This window comes from Athene cunicularia (genome assembly GCF_003259725.1).
Source record: "Athene cunicularia isolate RWA chromosome 1 unlocalized genomic scaffold, athCun1 chr1_part2, whole genome shotgun sequence".
Lineage (NCBI taxonomy): Eukaryota > Metazoa > Chordata > Aves > Strigiformes > Strigidae > Athene > Athene cunicularia.
This window is the reverse complement of record NW_020799092.1, coordinates 21,782,672-21,807,637: the sequence shown is the minus strand read 5'-3', so window position 1 is coordinate 21,807,637 and position 24,966 is coordinate 21,782,672. Positions and strand designations below refer to the sequence as shown.

Genomic DNA, 24,966 nt, shown 5'->3' with positions numbered 1-24,966 from the left:
GCAAGTACCATGTCAAGATTCTGTCTTACCCTTTCAGAAGGGAATTCTCCAGACCTGTCATGGATTCAGGCTACTACTAACAAGCTATGCACCTTCTGGCAGCCGAGTACATCACCCCACAAGAAAAAAATAATGCATCTTCCCAGCTTCAGCTTGCCCCTTTGGCTCCCTGAATCCCACTTTCCTACACTGCAATGAATATAGAGGCGGGTGGAGGAAATGGATCTGTGTCCAAGTCTGAGGGCCCTTAGCACAGGCTGCTATAGCTCTGCATACTCGCTCTACGTGATGCTTAGCCCACCCTTCCTCACTCATTTTGAGAGATGCTGTCCCTGTCTCTGCCTTCCACCAGAGCTTTCCAGCTGCCTTCTTGGCTTCAAAAGAGCCCCCATCCTAGCTCCACACACCTAGCCACAGATAACTGCCACTTCCTCTTTCTAGCTGGGTATATGCTTCCCACTGATTACCATCCTCCTTCCCATCTTTGACTGCTTACATTTTCTCTCTCCCACACAAGACCCATCATTTCATGATGCCACTGTTTGTATCGCTCAGGGACTTGCTGCCTACCTCAACTACAGACAGCACTGTAGTCAGCCAAGGCTCGCTCCTCTGCAAAAGGAAATGAGGAAGTTGATTACACACAAATGCACACACAAGAAGAAGAGTGTATGACACCTTTTCCCAGCCAGAGAACTAGGAACCCACCTCCCAACCCCAGAGTAGGAGGGAATCTGCAACCCACCTGGCTGGTAGTAATCGTAGACTTTGATGCTGGCTGGTTTCAGGTTCTTAATCTGAATTACTTGTTCAATTTGCAGAATGAAAGTCTGAGATTCATCATTGAGCTTGTGGAAGTGGGAAAAAATTAGCAAGGAAGGGGAGAAAGAACTCATTACATCTTCATCTTCCCTAGCCTGAATGTTTTCATGCACTAAATCTCTCTAATCCATTAGAGATTCTGGATTTTAGAAATGGAGTCTGTGTGAGGAATAGCAAACACTAACCCAACAGCAATGAAACTGGGCAAGTTTCCTCTGCCCACAGTTCTACCAGTGATCTTTCCCCACGCTTAGCCCAGCCTTGGGCTTCTCAAACAGCTCCTTCTCTGGCTTTTTGCTCTTGCTGTGTCAAACCCAATGCTTTTGTTCCACTTACCTTCTCCAGATATATGTAGACCACATCCATTTTCACTTCTATTTTCTTAACAACGGTTCTGCGCTCCAGCTGGGATAGGAAACAATAACACAAGGAAATTTGTAAGCTCTTTACTTAGAGCTTCCTGACCTGAAGGATCCACTGTTGTATTGAAGGGATGGTGTGGAGCTGGACTCTCTGTGGAAGTGTCTTTCTCACACATAAGTGTTTTAGTGGTTGTATCCTTGGTAGTCCCTCCTGGACATCCCTTGTGAGCATCTCGGGGATGAACTATGCTGTCCCTGCTCAGGTAGAGGAATCTCCCACTCTGAGGACAAAAGGCTGTGTGGATAATACGTAGGACTGATGCATTGGTCAGCAAAGAGGTGCAGGCATCAGTAAAGATTCTTTTTATACCATTTCACTGACTTCTAGACTGCTTTTAAAGAACTGCCTGGGGGTTGTGCAAATAATTAATCTTTTTATGGCTTAATTGAAAAAAAAAAGTGTCTTTTTGGCTAGAACTAGAGTCTCTCTAAGAAATCTTGTCTTAGAATTGCTGGCAAACAAGTCTTGGTGTTGAGCACACCCTGCAGCACATTTTATTCCTGGCCCAAGACAGAATAGTGTTAGTGGGAGAAGCTGAGCCACCTCTGATCTGTAGCCAACCCTTGTGGGCCCTGTATGGAAATAAGAGGTTTTGGTTCAATTACAACAGCAAAGGACCCCTGCTAATTTAGTTACCTCAAGGCCTGAAATTAACAGTTCACAACAGGACCAAGCAGGTGGGACCCATTCACCACAGCTGCTTTTTTTAAAATTCCAAAGTCCTTACCAATATCCTGGACCTGGGAGCCAGGACAAATCCAGACAGCAGGGAGACTTCCACAATCACCATGTTGGACGTGACTCTGCTCCCGATGTAGCTGAAGAAGAAGAAAAAACAGTCAGAGGGTCTGATTCTGTGAGAATAGTGCCCTCCCAGCCCTTCTTACCTCCACCACCTACCCTGTGTGCAGGACCCTGAGCCAGGCAGCCCACCTGGGACTGGGGACACAGCAGTCCCTGCTCCCTGTCACAAGAGGCATCCAGCACCTTCCTTCCCCCCACCCCTTCCACCTACTAAATTCACCCTCTGTCCTGTCTGCCCCAAGGGCCGGGTCCCTCCACCGCAGCCCTGAGGCTTTCCCAGATGTTGTCCCCCAAAAACAGTCGGTCTCGCTGGAGGAGGGAACAACCCTTGGGGTCACCTGACAAGGATGCGGACGGTGAGGACACGGGTGTTGGCCTGGCTACAGTTGGTCAGCTCTGTGTTGACACGCAGAGTGAAGGTTACAGCAGCCCGTGGGGGAGGCTCATGGTACCTCAGCACTGTCTGCAGGGTGAGGGCCAGGAGGCGAAAAGACAGCTCAGGCATCATCTCATGCAGGGGGAAGAGGCAGAGTCCTCCACCTCCCCTCTCTCCCAGGCTCATCCCACCACCTCACCTGAGTGAAGACACAGGTGCTGCCATGGACCTGCACCAGGAGCTGCCCCGGGAGCTCTGTCAGTGCTGCCTGCTGCACCAGCAGCCGCTTCTGGCGGTGGACTTGGACAGTCTTCCCGAAGCCCCTCTGGGACTTCACCCTCACCAGCACCTGGCCTGATGGGCTGAATGTCCTTGCTGCGTATTTTGCTAAAGCTTGCAAGGCAACAACTGTGTCCTAGAAAGGGAGAGACAGACACCCCTCTGAAAGCATCAGCTCTAATGAAGCTGACTTGGAGCAGGAAGACCTCAAGAGGATTTGCCCCGCCAGCATCGGGTACAAAAGTAGATCAATCCACAGGGAGCCGCTTGTTACCTGGGTAGAGGCAAATCCCCCGTAGGCATTCTGCTGCCGGGTCAGCCAGGCCACAATACCAGCTGCGGTTGTCATGTCACCTGCATGCACCCGTGGCTTGGAGAGGTACGCCAGGAGCACGTAGGCTGTCAGCTCTATGTCCACTGACTGAGTATCAGGCCAGATGTCTGTGGAAGCCAGAGAGCTTGGCTTGGGGCTCCAGTGGATCTGTCCTCCTGCAGAAGGAGAAGGGGGACGTAAGTTATCTGGAGAAGATGTAATTGGGGGTTCACAGAAAACAAAACCCAGAGTGCTTTCAGGGCTCCTTCAGCTCATTCTCTATACTCAGGTCAAGATCGTTTTCTTCAGTTTATTCTCCAGGGCTTCATCTGCTATTACCTCACAGATTCCTACCTCCTCCCTCAAGAGGATCTTGAAAGCCTCCAGGCTGAGGAAACCCTTTCTGATGTCACCCTCACAGCTTGTGAAATAACTTACTGTATTTTCAGTCACACAGTGCAGTCACTGCACAAATACAAGGAATATGTACAAATACATAAGCCATTTTTCACCACTCTAGCTGGGCATACATCACTCCAGAACCCAGCAGGTGAACAAGAAGCATTACCCCAAACAGCAGTCAGCACCTGATTTGATGGCCTGTTCCTCCAGTTTGTACAGCAGCTCCTGGGTCGTCTCATAGTCCCCAGCCAGAGCAAAGGCATAGGCCAGCACGGCTTCTGTGTAGATGTTAGTGATGTTGTGAACCACCTGCTGCAGGCAGCGGAGGGTAGTTTGCACCAGTTTGCCCTGTGTGGGGAGAAGAGACACGTGCCAGACTCTGACAGGGGCAAAACAGGGGGCAGGGAATTTCATTCCATGGAGCCGGACTGTGTCTTCCTGATGTAGCTCCAGAGAAACCCGTTAAATTGCACACTGTGTTGAGGAACCATGCCGTGCAGCCCCAGTGTGCACTGGGAGCCATAGCCACCAAACACTGTTGCACCATGACAGTTTTACCACACTGTCTCTTTTCAGGAATGACCTCAGAGTTTAGCCAAACTTTGGCTCCCTGTCAGCAGCTCGCTATACATTCCTGGCCTGGAGAATACCAGCATTTTATCGCCACAGCAGTGCCCAGGGGTGGGAGCATACAGGAGGGCTGGAGGGAGCCAGAACGTAGTGTGCTCACCTTCAGCGGCTGACCCAGCTCCAGCAGCGCTGCCGCAACGTACGCCCCCAGCGAGATGTCATCGTCCACGCTGCCCTGCCAAGGGAATGCACCTTTCACTCTCTAGCTGGCGTTTGGAGGGTGCAGGCAGTGACTCCCCAGAAGGAAAAGCATTCTTTTCATGTTCCCCGCCCCATACTCTGCTCTCTTTAAGGCTGGTTGCATGGGTTGCAGGGGTGACTTTCCAGGATCCTCTGGGATCCCACGATCTTCTGCTGTCACATCATCTGTCCAGCCATTCCCAGCTGTGTTCCTGGCTTGGCCCTCACTTACCTTTAGGGAGGAGTGAAAGTTGCTCCCTTTGGTGGCAAAGCAGCCACTGGGAAGCTGGTTTTGCTCTAGCCAGCGTAGGGCATCCTGGATGTTCTTGTCATCTACATAGATGTATTTTCTCGCTTGGCTGAAACTCTTGACTACAAAAGCTGTCAGCCTAGGAAGAGGATGAGTTGTGAGAGAAAGAGAGACACAAAAAAGGCAAAGAGAAAACTGAAGGCCTCCTGGTGTTTCTCCCTGGAGTTAACACTGACATATCAGGGTGCCAAAAAAGAGTCATTTTCATACAGAAAGGCAAGCTAAAAGTGGAAATGGTCCACAGGACCCAAGTGACTCCTCTCCCTCAGCCTGGCTCCACAACAGTACTACTCATGTACTACTGTTTTACCCAGTCATTTCACAGGTGAAAAACTTCTTATCCCTTCTACTTTTACCCAGTGCACTTCATCTCCCCCAGATACCTAAAAAAAATCCTTCATTCCCCCTTTTCTTTCTCCCTTCCTTTCTTCATTTCTCCCAACTCAGACACCACAGGGTCAAGCTGGCCCAATGCAGCTCTTTCAAACTCTCCCAAGCAACATCCACCCTGGGAAGACGATTTTTTTATTGCTCTTGCCTGATCTACCTCCTGTCAGCATGTACCCCTCTTGGCTGCTGGGACACCACCAGCAGTACCTGGTGTTGTCTGTGGGGCAATAGCAGGGCCACAGAGACAAAATGGGACCTCCTGCCCCCCCCCAGTACCACATCTTCATTGTTTCACTTTTCTAGAAAATCTGCTGCCCTGCCTCACTGCTTTTTCAAATGTCTCAAGTCCCTCGATCTGCCTCCCTGAGAGAGAGCTTCTGGGGTCTCCATCCAAAAGAAGAAACACACATCCTATCATCTTTCCCAGGCACATTAGCTTCTCTGGCCCAAATAGGAAAAATCAGGAGTGAGGGATATTTGCAGCTCTTACCAAGTGTTCCCTTCCCCATCCTGCTGCCCAAAGACACTGTAGGACCCATCTCTGTGCCTATAAAGCAGCTGCATCTGGTACCCTGGAGAGATGAAAACAGTGATTAATCATTATAGTAACACAGAGGGGCCAACACTGACAGAATGAGTGCAAGGGCAAGAACTATTGGTAGGTTGAACACAGGGGAGGGGCAGGGTGGGTCTGTTGTACTTGCCGTTGCGCAGGAGTCCTGTTGCCCTCTCCTTGATCTCAGGGGTCAGCTGCCTCGTCTTCTCCAGGTACTGCAGCACATAGACAATGGGGGCAAACAGCACCATGTTCTGCTCCCCACAGCCGTGGGGCATCTGCACCAGGCGGTCCAGGTTCTGCAGTGCCACTGCCATGAGGTCACCTACCCACGTGAAGAAAGAAACAAAGCAAGCATGAATAGGATTTGAGGTGCTTCTCAGACAGGCAGCGGATAATAGTGCTTTATCTCAGCGCAGGAGGAAAACACTGGAGAGAGGAGGAAAGAAGAGCAAGCAAGAGTGCAGGATGGAGAGTGGTGACTGCTTTGCCTCTTCCCAGCCTGGCATCGTGATGCAGGGTGACTGAACTACGGAGTCCCTGAGGAACTTCACCTTACCAGCTTTTGCGGTCTGAAGGGCTCTAACCATAACAAGTACCGTTTGTAAAAAGCTGTGAGCAGAGCTGCAGTTGCTCAGTGTGTGTCACACAGACTGACAAATACAAAAGCACTTAAGGAAAACTTGAGATGTTTTTGGTCTTTAGCCAGGCCTGTTCTACCTGGCCATGTGTCAGGCATCAAAATGTCAGTAAGACAGCAGGGGTGCTAGACAGATGGTGTAAAGGTGTCCATATGTCCTCCAGCCAGCCAGAAAAGCCTTGTATTCAGTCTCCTCCACTGGGACTCTGTTGCATAATATCCATGGTTACTTATGCCAGGCCTGGCTTCATACCAATTCTGGCACTGGGGCAAATGAGCCCAGTGCAAAGAGTGTTTTGAATGGTAGGTATGTATGGTCCCAGTAGCCTCTCCAAAGTGTTCTTTTGCAACCTAGTAATGCTGAGAAGGATATCTTTTCTCCAGGAGCTTCTGTTGGAGTGGCAAAGCTTAACAGGGACACAAGATGGTTATGAGTTTTGCTAATTGTAGCTACACAGAATTAGCCAGGGTCCCAAAATCCCAGTAAAAATAATGGCCTAGAGTCTCTGCTCCAAAGTACTAGCTAGAAAAATAAGAATTATTCTCCTCTGCAGAGTACTTTTCCCATGAAAGCCTAAGTGCTAATCCAAAAATCTGAAAGCCTGGTGTTGGCAAACCTTGCAGAGAATAGAAACACGGAATCCTCTCTTTTGAGCAGTTTCATGTCAGATGGATCCTCTGAAACCCCCACCAAGTTAAGCCTTGCTCATCTGTAACAACAGTCAGTGAGCCCACAATAGAAATAATTTACCTGAGATGGAAATGGAAGCACTGGCAGATCGCTTTACTACGTTGTCAGGGAGGCGAAGGGACACAGGTTCTTCAGCCGTGTTTCCTGATAATGAGAGGATGGAGGTGTAGCATGAGAAATCAAGCCAACTGCATCTAACCAGAGCGACAAGACTGGCCCAGATAAACGGGACATTGCCTACACCCCACTCACACGGACTGCTCCCTACAGTCTGTCCCAGCCATCACACCAAGCTCCATCGCCTGGAAACCTTTCAGGTTAGAAGAGACACGAGAGCTGCTGGCCAGGCTGAGAGCTCACCGAGCTTCACAGCTCAATTCACTACATTTCACAAGTTTCACAAGAATCACGGCTGGTCATCACTCTGCAGGGGGATGTGTTGAAGAGACTTGCAGTGTTGGAGGGACAGGGGGGAGGGTTGGAGCAGCTCTCACTGGTGACAATCAAGCCACAGGAACGCCCAGGGGCTGCAGTGTGGCAAGGAGACTATGAAGCAGGATTTTGCTACCTATATTCAGTGGCAAATTCAGTAGGTCAGCACATGTGGAAGTAATATTATTTGTTCTTTCCGGTCTAATATGAAGTGAAATTTCCTATGTGAAAAAACATTTGAAACTATTCTTTCATCTGACCTCCCACAGTTCAGTCCTACTCTCAGGTCTAGTTATTTCAGGCTGCAGAACCCACTCAGACTGTCCACATACCTCCTCTCGGGCACAGAAGGGAGCTGTAAGACTTCTCCACTAACACGCCTTCTGGCTGCCAGGGCAGGAACGTGAACATGGGACAAGAGAAACAAGAATACACACAACATTCCCAAACAGCAGCAAAATTTCAGAGCAAGTTCAGGTCTGATTTCAGTGGTTGGCCCCAAGGCTGTCAGGGGCTCCTTCCTCCTCACCTTTGGCAGGTCTGCGTTGAAGCTGCCTGCCTCACTGCTCAAGAGAGCAAGAGCAAGCCTGAGGAATGGGGCTCTCTGGTCAGTGAGCATATACAAAAGCTCATGTACAATGGGTAACTGAGCAGGGAAAGGTACAGGGAGAAACAGAGACATGCTGTATGAATGCAGCTTAAGAAAGAATAGCCCAAGAAGGGAATAGGCTTGGCTAGGTCCTGGGGGGGGACAAAGCAAACTGAGCCACAGCCTTGGTATGCTAACACTGGCCAAAAAATTATGAGAGAAAAACATTTATCCCAGCTCAGCCTCCCTTCCCCCAGGGGCAGAAATACTCAGAGAGAGAAGTAAGCCTGCTCTCATACTGACCTGGACCAGCAAGTGTTTGACCAGCGTATGCCTCCGCCTCATGGTAGCTGGCAAGGGCTTCCTGCCTCCACACCGTGACGTGGTGTCCAGTACCTCTATCCTCACTGTGATATTCAGAGTCCCTAGCAAATAAATTGAACAGAGCCTATTTATTTAACTTGTGGCCAAATGGAGTCAACTTGCTTTAACTGATAGTTGTCTGAGATGCTTCGGGTGGCTGATCTTTATAGGATCAGTGGTTTGGACGGTAAAGGTGAGCCAGCAAGTACCGATGGCTTGTTCAGACACCGTAAGCATGAGGGAACTAAGTAGTGTCTCACCAACAGTGGCTTCATTGCACTAAATATGACTGTATCAATGGAAAATCCAACAGCCCCTCGGACCCAGTGTTCCCTTCCCATCGCATATGGAGCCCAGCACCAGCAACACGAGGTTCTCCCACCCACATCCATGCAGCCCCTTCCTCCCAAGCTGGTCCCACAGCCATCTCTCCAAGAGTTCTCCACGCCACCCATTCTGTTCCTGCCCTCTCTGATGAACCTGTCTAAGAAGAGAGAAAGAAAGCAGACACGATGGATCACATGTTTGAACCACTGAAAACAAACTTCGGGATCCAGAGGAGACAAGGCTCTGCCAGCTTCTCTAGACCTCCCACTCCCTCTCACTTTAGGGCTCCCCATCACCACTCCCAATTTTGCTTCTGTACCCAGCTGGACTGCTGTCAGATTCCACGTGAAGGTCTTGGACTCCTCCGCACACAGACACTCCTTGTCCCTGCAGGTCCGGCATGGTTCCACCTGGAAGTCTGAGGATTTAACCAAGGCCACGTGGATCTGGGGGAATGACAGATGCAGGCAAGTGACTGGCAAACTCAGGAGAGATGGCTTTGGCATGATGCACTCTAAAACTGGAGGGCATGGTAGGTCTGTCCCCCGCAGTGTTACCCGTGGCACAGGCACACACCTGTACGCACTGCTGCAGGTAGCTGAAGACAGAAGCTTTCAGCACAAAGGTCTCTCCTCGAATGACAGAATGAGGCAGTGTCGCATCCACAAAGAAGGGCTGGACTGTCCTGAGGCTTGTGGATGGAGCAAGGCCAAATCCCCTCCCAGACAAGCAGAACATCTTGACTTTCCACTCTGTGGCAGCAGCAGGAGCTGTGACCAGGACACTCCTGCTGCCGTTGGAGCTGAGAGGAAGAGAGCACTTGCATGAATACATCCCACTCCGCTGCAGTGAGGAGGGCTCATGGCCCTGCGTGAGGGAGGTTATGCAGGTTCTCTTGCTCAGTTCAGCCTCTGATATATTACCAAAGGCTTCTCTTACAGTGGCTCACGGCAAGGCAGCTCCCAGCAGTTTGTTCCCTAGAGCCATAAACCCTGCCTAAACGCCACCAGCAATGGCTTTGTACCCTTCTCCTGAGCAAGACACTGCCCGAGCATTCCAGCTCTGTACACTCGGTCAACAACATGATGTTCTGGAAAGCAGCAGCACCATCAGGCTTAATCTAAGTACTGTGGCAACAAGGACTACAAATTTAGCAGGTGCACCCACCAGATTGAGTAGTTAGTAGAATGTACCCCAATGTGTGAAGAGGATACTTGGTGGTTTGGTCTTGAAGTGCATTGCTCTTATCTAAACCTGTGTAGACTTAAGTTCTGCACCTCAAAGTCTACTAGTTATTGAGTCTGACACACGATAAATGCAGGGAAGAGCCACAAAATTCACACGCAGACCTCTCTTTACACCTATGGCTGGACTTTTGCACAAATGCAAATCAGCTAAGACCCAATAACAGAGAGTTCATCCTTCGGTCCATTTGTAAAATCTGGCATCACTTACCCAACTGAGAACAGATTCCAGATCCAAGTTTCAGGGAAATAGTGGTGAAGTCTCCTTTGGGTGGTAAATTGGAGTTGTTCCTTAGTGATTCTTTGGTCTTCTGGAGAAGGCCCCCCTGAAAGAAAGAATAAGGAGTCCCACCAGAGTAGGAGAGGTGAACTCTGCCAAATATAGACAGCTCAGCACTGGGGCAAGAGGCAAAGCAAGCAGTAAGAAAGATGTGGGAACAGACTGGCAGAGGAAAAACAAGGGGGTGGGTTGATTTGTCAGAAGAGGGAAAACAGGAAGGGAAAAGAATGGTAACATAAGAACCATCTTGCAGTGAGTTACAGTGGCTGCAAGTTTTCCAAGACAAGGTTAAAGACCCTTGCTGACCTGACCCAGAGTTGGTGCTAAAGAGATTAGGGACCTTCAGAGAGACATTTTAACCAGCACTTCTGTAATTCTGTGAATAACAATACTGCGTGCTTGTCTGTAGAAAACTCTTAGTCTCCTGCAAGGAATGATTTAAATATTAGCAGGCATGAAGCCAGCTTAGTATGATTATCTAGTGCAAACTGAGACAGAGAGGAAGGAAGTGACTGTCCCTGCAGCCACAGGTGGGGACTGAAGCCAGGTCCCAGCACAGCCTGTGGGGTAGTCACTGGAAAACAGATCCTGGCCCACGCTTGGGTCTGTTTGTGCCAGGAAAAGGAATGCCATCCTTTAATGTCAGGGAATAGCCAAGTCGTGACATTCTTCAGAGCCCTTTTTATAGGGACTGGGTCATTCCTGCTGAGGCTGCTGGGCTGTAGGCTGTGGCAGCAGCACCCATTACTCCTCAGAGTGTCAATATCCACCTCCAGTAAACCCCAGAGATCAGAGGGCTCTCTCATCTGGGTGACCTCATGTCCCAGGTAGGCTGAAAGTGCAGCTCACCCATGGTCAGCTTCCTATCTGCCCGATGAAAGCACTGAGACGACTTCTTGATTACAAGGTTTGAGAAGATTTTCAGCCCCATGTTCTGTTAGGAAAAGAAGGAGGGCAGGGGAGGCAGAAAAGCATCTGTGAGTGGGGAATAGTGGCCACTGCTCTTCAAAATTACTCAGCAAGCCACCAGGGCCAGGACAGCCCAGTCCCCAGGCAGCCCAGAACAACACTGGCCCCAAGCAGACACAGTGCTGAGGGAGGCATGGCACAGCCTCCCCAGTCCCTTTTTTCTCAGGAGGTCACTAAACCCCCACCTCTCTTCAGGGGGACACTGGGATGTCCTGCTCCTCTCAATGCATTTCCAGTGGCGAGGGCACAGAGGAGAGGTGTTAGTGTCCTGCCCCATCCCCTCATGCATGTTGGAGGGAATAGCTGGGTGAAATCTGCCCTCTGAAGTCATACAGAGGTGTGATGGGGAGCACACATTCAGCCCCTGGGGCTGTGACATGGGCCTGTCCACAAGCACAAAAGATGTCCCTATGCTGTGAAAGAGCCTCCGAGGATGTGTCTCTATTGCTAAATAAGAGTACAGGGTCTGATCCCCAGGTCCAAGGCCAAATGGCACTGACTGTCTTACATCCATGAAGCTTAAGGGTAGTCTGTCCTAGATGAGATCTGTCTTAAAGACAACAGGAGATCTGCCTGGGAACAGCCCAAAGCAGTGCAGGGCGCAGACTAAGCCATGTCAATAGTCTGTGGTCTAATGCCTGGGGTCATTAACACTGTAGACAAAGAGTACACAGCCCAGGACCTCATTCCCCAGCCCCAAAAGCTGGGGTTTACTGGTCCAGGATCTCATCATCTTGCTTTCTGCATGTGTAGAGGGGAATACAGGGGTTCACACTCATAATGTGATTGTACATCTCTTGAGATAGCACAGCTAGGTCAGGACAGACCAGCAGGACCTGACTGGAGAAGGCAAGGCCCTCTCGGGCTGCCTGGAGAGAAAGATGCTCATAACTTCAACAGCTTTGGGAAAAGTTACGAGGTGATTACCCAGAAAAGGTTAAAGATGTCAGGCTGAAAGGAATGCTGTGGCCTCCCTCGTAGCAGAGATGACGTGGACTGGGGCTGAACACAGTGATCGGAATGCTCTTCTACTTGGGCAGGGTAGCCATGTCGGTAGGCAGCAGGGAACAAACCGTAGACCTAGGGAAACTCACAGGCAGGGAAGAACTGGGCAAGGAGCAGATACCTCCAAATGCTTCGCTCCACCATCCCCTAGTATACATATCTGTTCCTGCCCATCTCTCTAGGCAGATTCTGCTATCTCCTCCACACAGAGGTCTCCTCATGCATTAGCCTCCAGATCCCCTTGCCACAGCCCCTGCCTGCCTCCCCTAGTTGATCCATCACTCCTGGTTTTTTGCCTGGTTGCACAGACACTCACCATTTGGCTTGTCAGCTCACTCTCCGGTCTCATGGAGAACATATTTTCATTCACTGCTTGTACTGCACACAGAGATCCAGGGGCTGCCTGCAGCTGGAGCTGCACTGTTGACCCTGGGTGGGCTTCTTTAGTGGTGAATCCTACCTTGACCTTGAGCAGCACACAAGGAGAGGAAATATGGAAAAGACAGAAAAAGGGGTGAGGAGGCTGACAGATAGGCGGCACAGACAGGAGGGAGATGAGCTGGAGTCTTCCCTGCTCAGCCACGGCTGTGAACACAAGTCACTGCTGAAGCTTTTCTGCTCCCTGGGCACTGTGCTGCAGACACCCCCTTCCACCCTTCTCCCCAGTTCTCTTTTTGAAGGATCTGAGGGTCTCTTTCCCTCAGGCTTGCTGACTCCCCCAGCCTAGGAGTGAGTCTCACCTGGTTTTCAAAGCACAAGGCAACATCAAAACGGATGCTGTCAGCTGTTACCCCTCCACTGGGGAAGAAGGCATACACCACTAAGGAAGGTGATGGGGTGAAGTCAGCAGTGAAGGTCAAGGGAATGAAGAAGGAGCCCTTCAACACTGAGGAAGGAAAGGCAAAGTGTTTTCATCACAGCCGCACCAAGATCTCCCTCTGCCTTCCTTTTTTCTGCTTTATAATCCCACAATGTCAAAACAATTCCTGCTGCTGCTCTGTCTGCCCTCTCCCTCCTTTCTCTGACCATGTGCTTCATCTTCCCACATGTCCTCCCAGTCTCTCTTGCCATCACTGTTTCCCTTGTTCTGTCTTTACAGCTTCTTCCAGGTGATGCAACTTATTCCTGTCTCCCTCTGTCCTGCTCAGTGGCTGCCCAGGACCTATAGATTCAGGGAATTTGGGAGAAACTCTGGCAGCTCTCACTGTCTGACCTAGAAACCCACTAGGTGCAACTTTTTCCCATTATCCAACTGCCATATACTTACTGTTCAGCTTCCCAACCTGGACACTCCTCTGTCCCCTGACAAGAATTCCAGCCTTTCCAGTGACCTGTGGGAGGAGGGACTCAGGATGAGCAGGCTGCTCTTCACCAACGTGAATCTTACTCTCCTAAGCAACCTCAGAAATAAGCTGTGGGTCCAATCCAACCCCAACCACCTTCAGATTTGCAGACAGGACAGTGTGGGAAGAGAAGCTTTAACATGTGAGATACAACTTTAAAGAGAGACCAGTTTGACAGCAGACTCTGCACAAGACACCTCCCGCTGCAGCCTTGGCAGAGGCTAAGGGGGCGATGGGCTGCAAAGGTAGAAGCCTCCTCCCATCCATGGAGGTGACTGGGACATTGATAACAGGATCACACCGTGGCCAGGCTGAGTTCTACTGGATGTAGACTTCACCCAGTTCTCCAAGAACAGGTTTTTCCTGTCACCCTTCCAGGGATGACCTAAATTACACCCTCAGCATTTCACTGGGGTCTGGTCCCATCAGTGCAGCCTTTACCCCCAGGTCCTCCACTACCCTTACTCACATAATATGCAAAACCTATACGGCTGGTGTCTTCTCCCAGGTCATCCCGACTGAGCGTGAAGGTCACCTGGACATTCTGCTTCAGCCCACAAGGTAGTGTTCCTGTGAGTGGGTGTATGTCCAGGAAGCTCTTGGTGGTGACATGGAAGGGCTGCAGGTAATGGTAAGCGTTTGTGTAACTGAAGTCATTTTTCTGAGGTGCGTGCGTGAGATCCTCCAGCGTGAACCTTCCCTGAGAGGGGATCAGAGACACACAGAAATCAGGAGCTTCATGCTTCAGTGCTTTGTTAGGATATCATCAGCTTGGTTTGGGAAAGGCTGTGCTTGGAGCCTTCCTGCTGGCTCTGCACAGGCAGAACTCTGTGGGGAGCCCAGTCCTGGGCTGGCAGGGGGCCTGCAGGGCAGGGGTGGGGAGCACTGGCAGAGCTCAAGGATTCTCACTTTCCTCTATTCAGAGGTGGGATTTACCTCCAAAGACACTGATGAGCTGTTCCAGGCAGTTGTGTCCAGGTTGAACGATGCTATTCCGCTGTCATCTGTGATGTATGTTTTGATAAACCGACGCCTCATGAACTTTATAATGAGGTAAACTTTTCTATTTTTCATACCATTTCCATAGTGATCCTGAAGCTTAATCTGGTGACAACACGGTGAGACAGAAAAGCCAAAGTCAGATATTTCTTCCGGTGTCATACCCAAAACTTTCCTCCCTCTGACAAACATAAAGCCTCTGGTGTAGGTGGCCTTAACTTCAGCCTGGCCCCAAGAAGACAGACCTAGAAAACTCCCTTATCTCTAAATTTAAGATGAAAGCAATTAAAACATGTCTGCTCCAAAAGGTGTGTGTGGCTAGAGCATGAGGAACTCATATCCTAGCGAACAGCTGAGACATCCTTGCATCCCAGCATCCCTGCTGAGATATCACTCATTGCTCTCAGCTGGAGGTGTAAACACATCAGGGAAACTGAAATGTAGAACTGGAGCTGCACTGTCAAGTAATGTGTCACACTGCAAGGTAAAGTACTCGATGTGAGAGACGAGAAACGAGGCCTGTGAGAAACTAAGACAAACAGCCTGGAAAAGCAGGAAGAACAGAAAATTATTTGGGTCAGCAAAATTTACTAGCCAGTGGGGAGTGAAGAAGTAAGGGAAAAAAAATCACCTTCCCCCTGTAGGGTACTCCGGGAATGTAGTATACATTTGGTGTCTCAAACACTGCCCTTGGAGCTGTCCTGGAGATGAGGATTTGTCTGGAGGTGTTGATCTGAACCCCTGTTGGAACACAGAGTCCAAGGGAAGCAGGATCAGTATCGAGATGACCACCACACCCTCGTTCAATCTCACTTTGTTATTCCCACCTTTCCTTCCCAACACCAGCACCCTTCGGGGTTTGGAGGCTGTTCCTGGGGCAGCTCCTTCATTAGTTAAGCTGTCTCCAAACCCCTCTGTGGCCTCAGGGACCATGCTCCCAGCCACACCTCATCCACCTACTGCTGGCAGAGTAATGGCCTGTGGGCACAGTGAATCCCTTGGGCGTGACCACTCTCCGTGTCCTGTGATGGTCCCAGCACCAGGTGGAAGAGAGGGGCAGGTGTGCCTACCCTGACCCTCACCCCCCAGGATGGTCCCTCTTGTCCTTGTGCCTCCCCTGGGTACCTGTGCCCATCTCCAGGAGAGAGGCTTCTGCAGAGAGCTTGCTGTCCTCCTCACTGGGAGCCAGGTTGAAGACTGACGTGCTTACGGAGTGGGTGAAGCACCCCTTGCTCATGGTCTGCAATGGGAAGTGGTAGACGTTATTTGGGGCTGGGGAGAAGGGAATTATAGAAGTACAAGGTATTAGTCATCCTGTCACAACTACTGACTGCAACAAGTCATAACGCTGACTCGTATATAGATAGATATGGTTCACATTTTAAGTTATGTATTTTCTATTTTATATTCATGAATACATGTAATTCATATTTTAGAAATATAAAACAAAACACGTGTCACAGTTTTATTGAAGTTTCAGTGTTGGCAACTTTCCAGTTTTAGTAGAAAACTGAAGATTGCACCAGCTGGATCACAAAGCAAATATATGAGTATTTTAATAGATCTAGCTAGAAGAACTGCAAAATCAAATGAAAACTCAAAGTAACGAATCATTTCCAGAACTAGAAGATTACAACTACCATAACAAGTCATAATGACAAATCATAAAGCATGAAAAGTTTTCAACCCTGTATGTACAAGGGAAGAAAGAGCCCAGCTATGAAATAAGTTGTTAGGAACAGGAAGATGTAATACGGAAAATATAAAAATATGCAATATATAAATATATAAAAATATAAAATTAAGTATAAAAGCCACTGTGTGATTTGGCTATGGAATTAAGCATATCTCACCATATGCTAGTGTCCTTGTGCAGCTCCAGGGCAGGTTCACCTTAACAGGGTAATTGTGCACCCGAGAAAGCTCTATTAATTGTTGTTTCTTACACTGCATCAATTTCTAGCCAGTTATGCTTCTCTCAGAAACCTAAATCCTTCTGTGAAATTCCTCTTTTCTAGTCTCTATCATTAATAAGCAAAGTTACAAAGAAGAACTTTTGGAGGCAAAGGCTTCTCAGTTGGTCTGGGCAACAATAATTGCATTAATTGAATAAAACCAATTACTCAGTCTACATTACAGAGGTTGACAAACCTTCCCTACATAACAGTTCATTCTGTTCACTCAGCCCTTGACACTCAGTCCTGTGTCATGTTGCTTCATTACTCCAAAATCTCCCAGGATTTTACTCACCGGCCCGCTGTATTCCCTACAGATGTCCTTGCTGGCATTTGGAGGATGCCTCCTTGCCTTCTGGCACAAAGTCACCCGCATGGTCCCTTGCACTGCTTTCCCGTAGCTGTACCTGCAGGGAGAGCACCAGAGGAGCTGTCGAGCAGAGGCACTGTGTGTGTTTTGCTGAGCATGTTGCTCCACACAAGTGGCCTTCCCGATGAAGGTCGTAATGCAGCTGGTAAGCAGGCAGGCATAAATGAAAATATAGCACGTTGTGTACTTGGGGAGTGCAAGAGCACAGTCCTGCATCCAACAGAGGCAGAAACAAAGCATAGGTGGGAAAGGACCCGCACTCTCTGAAGCTCTCCCACTTCTGGATGCTTGATGTCCTGGAGTTGCTAACACAGAGAGCTGACCTGAGCCCATGTGTCCTTGCAGCTCAGAGCAACACCCAGTGTAGATATGAGCTCAGAATCACAGATCACAGAATCATCTGGGTTGGAAAAGACCTTGAAGATCATCCAGTCCAAACATTAACCTCACACTGACAGTTCCCAACTCCACCAGATCCCTCAGTGCTGGGTCAACCCGACTCTTCAACCCCTCCAGGGATGGGGACTCCCCCCCCTGCCCTGGGCAGCCCATTCCAACGCCCAACAGCCTGTTCTGGAAAGAAATGCTTCCTAATATCTAGTCTGAACTTTCCCTGGTGCAACTTGAGGGCATTCCCCCTTGTCCTATGGCTTGTTACTTCATTATAGAGACTCATCCCCATCTCTCTGCACCCTCCTTTCAGGGAGCTGTAGAGGGCGATGAGGTCTCCCCTCAGCCTCCTCTTCTCCAGACTAAACCCCCCCAGTTCCCTCAGCTGCTCCCCAGCAGACCTGTGCTCCAGACCCTGCCCCAGCTCCGTTGCCCTTCTCTGGACACACTCGAGTCATTTAATATCATTTTTTTCAGGTGTGAAAGCAGCAGAAACCTGCGTCCCTGCAGACAGCAACAGCAAGTGCACGGTATGGCGGTAATAGAGCTACAGAATGACCTCATGCCTGCCTCACTATGGACTTATCTCATGATTTGGACTCTCGTTTCCATCTTCAGACCTGCTCTGCTGATTTTGCAAGGTACAGCAGACGTGTGCCCTTGTGAGGGCAGACATTTCAGCTGCCTGCCTTGCTGCCTTTCTCTGCTTTGACTCCTCTCTGGCTTTCCCTTTGGAGTAATGCCCCTGTCAGTAACAGGAAGACGTCTACGACCCATCCTGGAGTTGTGGAGTGCTGTCCTGTTTTCTATTAGAGCTTCATATGGTCTAATTTTAAAAGTCTCAATTAATGAGAAATTATGTCAGACCAGCTGCAAAGAGACATCAAAAGTCTCTGGACAACCCAGCTCCAAATACGAATGAGCGCATCCCCTTTATCTGTCTACAAAGTGCTTGCTGGATCATATTCCTTCCTCCTTTGTGCTTCTATCACCTGAGGTCATGCCTTCCTTCACACCCTCATCTGCTCAGTTTTTCTGCTAATGACTACATAACTAGAGAGACCCACCTGCTGCTTCTAAGAAGGTAGTAAGTTCAGCAGCATGTGAGAAGAAACAGCATAACCTTCTAAAGAAACACCAGATCCTGCTCCTTTACCTCAGCAGATCAGTCCCATGTTAGAGATGTGCTTTTCCCTACATAAGGTCTTTTAAGTCTGGACACACACAGCTTCCAGAGCAGGGTATCACTTGCCTAGGACAAGTGTCCCTACAGCTGGATGGTCTCTCCCAAGTGTGGTTTGTGCACCTCTTCCCCAGGGAAGAACCCATCAGTTTGACTCTTGCACTAGTTGGGATTCTTCAAAAGGAATGACTGTGTCTGGCCCTTCTTGAGCCACTTCTCCTTGATGGATTCAGGAAACATATAGGAGAGACACAGTTTTGATGAGCTCTTTCCTTTCCCCTGAACATCCTTCTTACCTGCCACACACACGCAGTGGGAAAGTTTTATCTGAAGCATAAATCTGAGCTGGTCCCTCGAAGAAAACATCAAACTTTTGCAACACTAGAATAAAACCCAGAAAGTCACTCCATCAGAGGCAACAGACTACCTAGACATGGGATTACAGAAGGGAAGAGTGGGTTCATGTAAGGTTGGAATCCCATGAGGGAATAGGTTCATGAGGTAAAAGCAAGGACTAATTAAAAACAGGGAAAACAAAGAAAGAATCCCCTTTTCCCCCAACATACAGTCTCACAGAGGTATTTAGTGTATTCTCGTTCTGTGCCAGCCTACTTGTTAGCAGACACCTTCTCCAGGAATCTCCACTACAATCTCCCTCGTGTTGATTTCTGATACTACCCACCCTATAGATTAATCCTAGCTCTCAGACAGTCAATCTTAGTTTACAATATTTGCCTATATATTGTTTCACAGAGAGAAACGAGCCATTTTTTTGATCCCATTCTTTGTTCTCCATACTCCATCTTACCGCGTTCCTCCACCTTAAAAGTACTGGACACTTTTGGGTTCACCACACTGATGGTGTAAGTCCCCAGAGAGAGTTCAGCGGCTAGTTGGAAAGAGAGATCTGCAATGCCCTGTTTTGGTCTCACATCCAGCCACTGGCCAATGCGGTTTTGGCTTGGGTCCTGCAGTCCGAAGGAAGGAAAGAAGAGGCAGTCATCAGCAACACCTGCTATTCTCTACCCAGAGCCCACTGGACGCAAAGGCTTTCCAGAGATTTCAGAGGCTTTCACGGGTTCCTGCTGTTTTTTTCCCCAGACGGTGCTGAAGTGACCTGAGTGCTGGAGCATCGACAGAGGAGAACCCAGCCCATCCAGGGTTACTCTACTCTGTACCGACATTGAAAAAGAAGGTATGAAAGGTCCTGACATGTCTTACATAAAGATGAATTAAAAGAGTTAGCTAAGGCCTGTCTGGCATTCCTGAATGTAGAAACAGATGGAAGCTGAACTCTTTGGAAGGTCGGTGCCTGTTGACAAGAAGCATGTAGGCAGAGTATACACGTCCATGTGTACACACAGACCCTAAGAAATCCTCACTCAGTAAGACAACAGCCTAGGTATTATCCATACTGAAATACCTTTCCCCATAACACCTGGGGAGTCTGAAACACCCACCTGGAGTTCCACCACGGCATACTGCAAAGCAAACAGACAGCAATGTCAGAAACTGGGATGACATACCGATTTGCATTTAAACTTATCTTACCCGCCTAGTCTGTGTACTGTGACACCTCCAGTCCCAAACGTTACAATACAAGGAGCTTGATCCTACTAAATGCAGGAGGATGGCTTTGAAATAGTCATGAAAATATGTAACATAAAAATCTGTGCTATTCTTTGGATTTGCTTTTTGATCCCTGAATTTTTAAGATACAGTTTGACAGATACTCTACAACTGTGAAAGCTAAAATTTACTATATAAAAAAGGAGAAAAGCAGAGACACTCACAAATACCATCATCTCAAGTTCACAAATATTAAAAGGCATTAGTTTTGTAACATAAGTCCCAAGAATTAGCAAAACTACATCACCTATAGGAAGAATACACCCCATATTTTCCTGTAAAATCCCTGGCCTAGGAGGTGAGGCTTGGAGATATGAATTACTGCTGAGTGCAGCTGACAGTGACAGGGAGGGACAGAGAAGGACATACTTCAGCCCTTCTATGCCTATTAATTCTGTATTTGTTCTCGTATCACTGCAGCTATCAGCCAGGAGGTGGTGAAGCACACTGATTTGGGAGCACAAGGCTAAGGAGGCAGGAGGCACTCGGAAGAGTAACTGATCTGTAAACAGAAGGCCACGTGTAATTTGCATTATTCATCATTCTAAGCTTTCATACAAGTTATCATAGGCAGCTCTGTTTTCACTGAAACAGGGAAAAAAAAGTACAGGTTAGCTATTTTCATAACTTGAATCTAATGTCAGAGCTAAACCAAAACATGCTGGTGAATGGCACCCATGGTATCTCCAACCCGTCTAATTTACAAACTCTGTATGATAACTTTAATGCTGCGGTGTACTCAAGCCTGATAATAGCTTTGGCTAAACATGTCCTCTTTTGAGTTTTCATCACAGCATTATTAACAGTTATGTTAATTTACTTATGCTCACACATAGACATCAAACATTTACAGTCAAACACCTTCCTGAACCAACTGTAGTCATGGAAGCAAATGTATTGTTTACTCTATTATCTAATATAAGAGCTATGACTTCTCCGCTGGGAGGAGAAAGGAATGTGTGCTCCTAGGCCCTTACGAATAGCCCGAAAAAGAGGAACTGATGTCAGCAATAACAACGCTGGAAGGATCTCGCCCTTTATTTCAGTCTGGAGGGATTTGATCCAACTCTCTGCTCATGTGTGCCCTTCAGCATTTATCTGCCATGGCATGTATTCCTGTTGGCTCTCCCTAAGTTGCTTGAGGACAGAGGAGTGTGAAATAGCTGTAGCTGCTGCCTGCAGGTATAATTGCTTAATGTAGAAAGATGCTAGTCTTGCCGTTTTCTGGCTAACACGTATGCAAGTCCCTGGCAACTTCTCACTCACTTGACATGGGGAGAATGAGCTGCTGCCAGCAGCAAGTCAGTATAATTTGCTTATGCTGTTTTCTCTCTTTTTTTATGATCACTTCATGCGTATCCTTTCCTATATCAATTGATTTTTCTTGAAAATTTGCAGATGCATCCCAGCTTCCTTCAGACGCTCCTGCCAGCACCCTTAGGTGCAACACACTCCACAAATTGCTGAGCTTTCCAGAGCTGTGGGAGGGGAGCTTTGGGTCTGGCTGAGTCTGTACCCAACTTGCCTCATAACTGTGCCCGTGGCCAGCAGCCGGGGAGCAGGTGCCCACTGCTCCCAGGTTGCCCTGTACTGATTCACCTAGCTGGGAGTGCGGGCACGCTCCCAGATACCACCAGCAGTGCCAACCCTCCCACTGGCCAGCAGCCATCCTGCAAGAGAGGCAGCACAGCCCTTGGCAAACGGGCACTGCTCTTCCAATTCAGCGTAGTAGAGGGCTGGTGTTGGCCGCTCTGTTGCTGCAGGAACTGGGACTGACCCAGCCTCCGCACTGTGGGGCTGACAGAGGAGGCAGAACTGTCAGAGGGAGCCCCGAGGCTTCCTCACCTCCACTCAGATGGGCTTTACCTTGCTGTTAACAGGAGAAAAATCTTGGGTCAACGTCACGATCCGGAATTTCACTGAAGGGAGAAAATGGAGAAGAGCACGTTATAGAGATGGAGTGCTTCCAGGAATGGACCTGCCCTGCACTTGTCTCACCCCAAAATTACAGCTCCACACACAGCCTTACCTGCAGCCCTTAACCTCGTTCAGCCCTGCTCACTGCCTCTTTCCCCCAGATGCATGGCAGCAGCACAGCAGCCAGCCCCACAATTTAGGGTCTTTCCCATGGGCTACACTCGGAGTTACCCTTACACTTCCTTGTCTGCAGTGTGAGCAGACCAGTCCTACCTGGCCCTGGCTGAGAAGACCCGTGTTCAGGTCTGCTCCTAGAGCATGTGAGACTGACCCTTCCAGTCCCCTCCTGCTCCCAAAACATGGTGCATGGATACTTCACTTCAGAAGGCAGCAGACAGCTTCCCTCTCCAGCCCCATGGAGTCTGCACGGCACAAAGCACTCAGCGTGCCACTCACGAGAAGTTGGGAATAAATTCAAGGCAGGGGAACTGTCAGGGTGCTCCATGCAGTGCTCACCTGTCTGTCCTGGGTTATAGACAGGTTTATCCATCTGGATGAAGGTGCCTGTGCCAGCCCTGTGGATCAGAACTTGCTTCTCTTCGTTTGCACTGAAGTAGTGGCCGTTGGAGATGCGCAGGTGGACGGTGCCCACCTCCTGGCTGCCTGCAGGTTGGGGGACCTAGGACACAAAAGAGGAGCCACCAGGTCAGCAGGCAGGAGGAGAGGACAAGATGACACCAGTGCTCTTCTCCTTGATCCTGCTGCACTGTGAGGCCAGCCCCTTCTCCATCTTACTCTGAAGGCCAGCACAGAGTGTCTGCCCAGTGACTGAGGGCTGTGTCTGTGGAAACACAGGGGACAAGGCCTTTGCACTTGGGAGAAATCTTGGACAAGAGGAAAAGGGAGCCTGTTCTGGCACAGAATTGTGTCTGCCCCTTCACAGGGACACTGTTGGAGCCTGCATGGAGTGAGATGGAGAAGACAACCCAAGGTAAGAAAAGATCTATGTCGATGAGAACTCTGTGTCCTAGAGTTGGTCATGGAGGCTGAAATAACAGAATCACAGAATCAAATAGGTTGGAAAGGACCTTGAAGATCATCCAGTCCAACTGTTCACCTAGCACTGACAGTTCCCAACTACACCAGATCCCTCAGCGCTAAGTCGACCCGACTCTTGAACCCCTCCAGGGATGGGGACTCCACCACCTCCCTGGGCAGCCCATCCCAACACCTAACATCCCATTCATTCATCAGTGCAAAACAAGAAAATAAAGTTCATGAGTTTGGCAGATCAGAAAGACTTGTGCTGAGCTTGTGAGCGCTCCCTCACCTGCCTTTCCTCGTCCACCAGCACATTTTCCAGCCCTGAAAGAGAAGTTTGGAGGGAAGCAGGCATGGTGGGAAGCTGAAAGGAAAGGTCTGGCTTTTTCTGCATCACGATTCACAGACAGCACCCTGTGACTGTGCATCCTGCTCAGAGAGGATGAGCTGTACAGCTGCCACTTGGGTGCTTCCAAACATCTCCATCCTCTCCAGTCCTTTGGTGCCAGGCTAGGCAGCCTTTCCTTGGTGTGCCCCAGGGTGGACTGTGAGATACCCAGCAGGAGCAGCATCATGCAGACAGACAAAGGCAGGGAGCAAAGACACCAGACTCAAACTAAACACTCTCCCTGACTGTACACTCACTCCTTCCCATGCCTCTCTCCTCCTGTTATTCTCTATTTCTCTGGTGAGAGAAGTCATGAGCCAAAAGAACATGCTGGGAGCTGCCAGCTAGAGCTCCCTGCCAAGAATGGTCCTGACCTGAAATCTGGAGCACTCAAAGATCCAGTTGTTCCGGACGACCTTGCGGTAGAGGCTGAGGTTGCCAGATGGATGCACAAGAGTTAAGGCCACACGAATAGGCTTCTCCACCCCCCGGAGGTCCAAGCACACCCTCTGGGAAGACGGGTAGGGCAGGGCAGCTGGAACGATGATCAAGTACCTCCTGCATTGGGGAAACAAGGCATCAGATTCTGGGAGCAGTATCATCCGCTCTTGACACTAATACTCTGAGGAAGCAAGAGGGTTTACCACCTCTCTGGGGGCAAGAGGTGCTGCTGTGCTGGAGTAGGAGGGACAGATTAACAATGGGAGTGTGAACCTCTCACAGGGGTGATGGAAGGTATATGGTTAATTTCAGATAAATACAAGAGAAATGCTTTCAGGTGACATTAGGTCACACTGGTGTGTACATGGCTTTGGAGGATGCTACAGTAGCATAGAGAAACATATATGGTAGAGTCCATCTCTGCTTCTGCCAAGGGAGCCATTCATAGGTGTTCCCCGTACACATGGAAAACACAACAGTCCAGCCCCTCACAGAAAAGGATTCACCCTTCTTGCTTTGAGACGGCTCCTCTACTACCTTGGCAGCAGCCTCATTCCTGCTTAATCATCCCCAGCCCTGCAACTCTTTTCGTTTGCCCTCCACTTTACCCTACACCTTCCCTTCAGGCTGCCTCAGACCGCAGCTCCTCACTCTCCTTGTTCCCACCACCAGTCCCCACCCAGTTCTTGTACTACACCGATCTCCATGGGAGAGGTTTCCACCTTCAGGAGGGTCCTGTGTTCGTAAGAAGGCTTGTGGCATGCTGCGCACCACCCCATATTTATCCCTTCCAGGAGATGACTCGCAGGGTCCCATGCTCTAGCCCTGCTATCCTGACCCCTCCCTCAGCATCACAACTATCAATCACCATATTTTTAAATGGCACTTACGGTTGTGCCACTATCCCCAGGGTGTAGAGCAGGCAGCTCAGGAGGAAGGGAGTCCACATTTTCATGGGAGACCCCCAGAGAGGTGGATTCCTCTGGAGAGCCAGTCAGGAGAGAAAGTAGGGTGCAGCTTCTCTCCTTCTAAGGTCTCCAAGCCACCTGCTATTGTTGCTGTTTCTCCCAGGAAGCAGACAAGAAGCCCCAAAGTTTCCTTTCTTCTGCCTCATTCCTGTGTTTATAGTGCTGCAGGCACAGGGTTGTACCATTCAGGATGTTCCCCAGCCAATCCAAGTCTTTTTGGACTCCAGCCTCTCTCCTACTCCCCTCTGGATGGCCCAGCATCATTCAGACAAATTTACTTTTTATTTTGCTAAGAACCAGTCTGTTTCCTGTTCACT

General features: G+C 49.3%; 1 protein-coding gene across 1 annotated transcript; it reads right to left on the bottom strand.

The window, feature by feature from the left end:
• Positions 1 to 571: 571 nt before the first annotated feature.
• On the bottom strand, positions 572 to 24,630 carry LOC113491065 (alpha-2-macroglobulin-like protein 1). The gene is given in 34 exon segments (XM_026867707.1): positions 572 to 612; positions 746 to 848; positions 1,159 to 1,227; positions 1,973 to 2,063; positions 2,388 to 2,512; positions 2,625 to 2,840; positions 2,979 to 3,193; positions 3,605 to 3,767; positions 4,150 to 4,224; positions 4,462 to 4,618; positions 5,420 to 5,501; positions 5,634 to 5,810; positions 6,877 to 6,960; positions 7,581 to 7,635; positions 8,141 to 8,262; positions 8,847 to 8,973; positions 9,104 to 9,329; positions 9,983 to 10,097; positions 10,901 to 10,985; positions 11,948 to 12,100; positions 12,342 to 12,491; positions 12,766 to 12,911; positions 13,251 to 13,356; positions 14,305 to 14,472; positions 14,999 to 15,108; positions 15,493 to 15,607; positions 16,618 to 16,729; positions 18,562 to 18,646; positions 19,074 to 19,233; positions 19,726 to 19,746; positions 21,761 to 21,813; positions 22,328 to 22,490; positions 23,615 to 23,798; positions 24,572 to 24,630. Coding segments are annotated over 34 exon segments (4,113 nt in total).
• Positions 24,631 to 24,966: the final 336 nt, after the last annotated feature.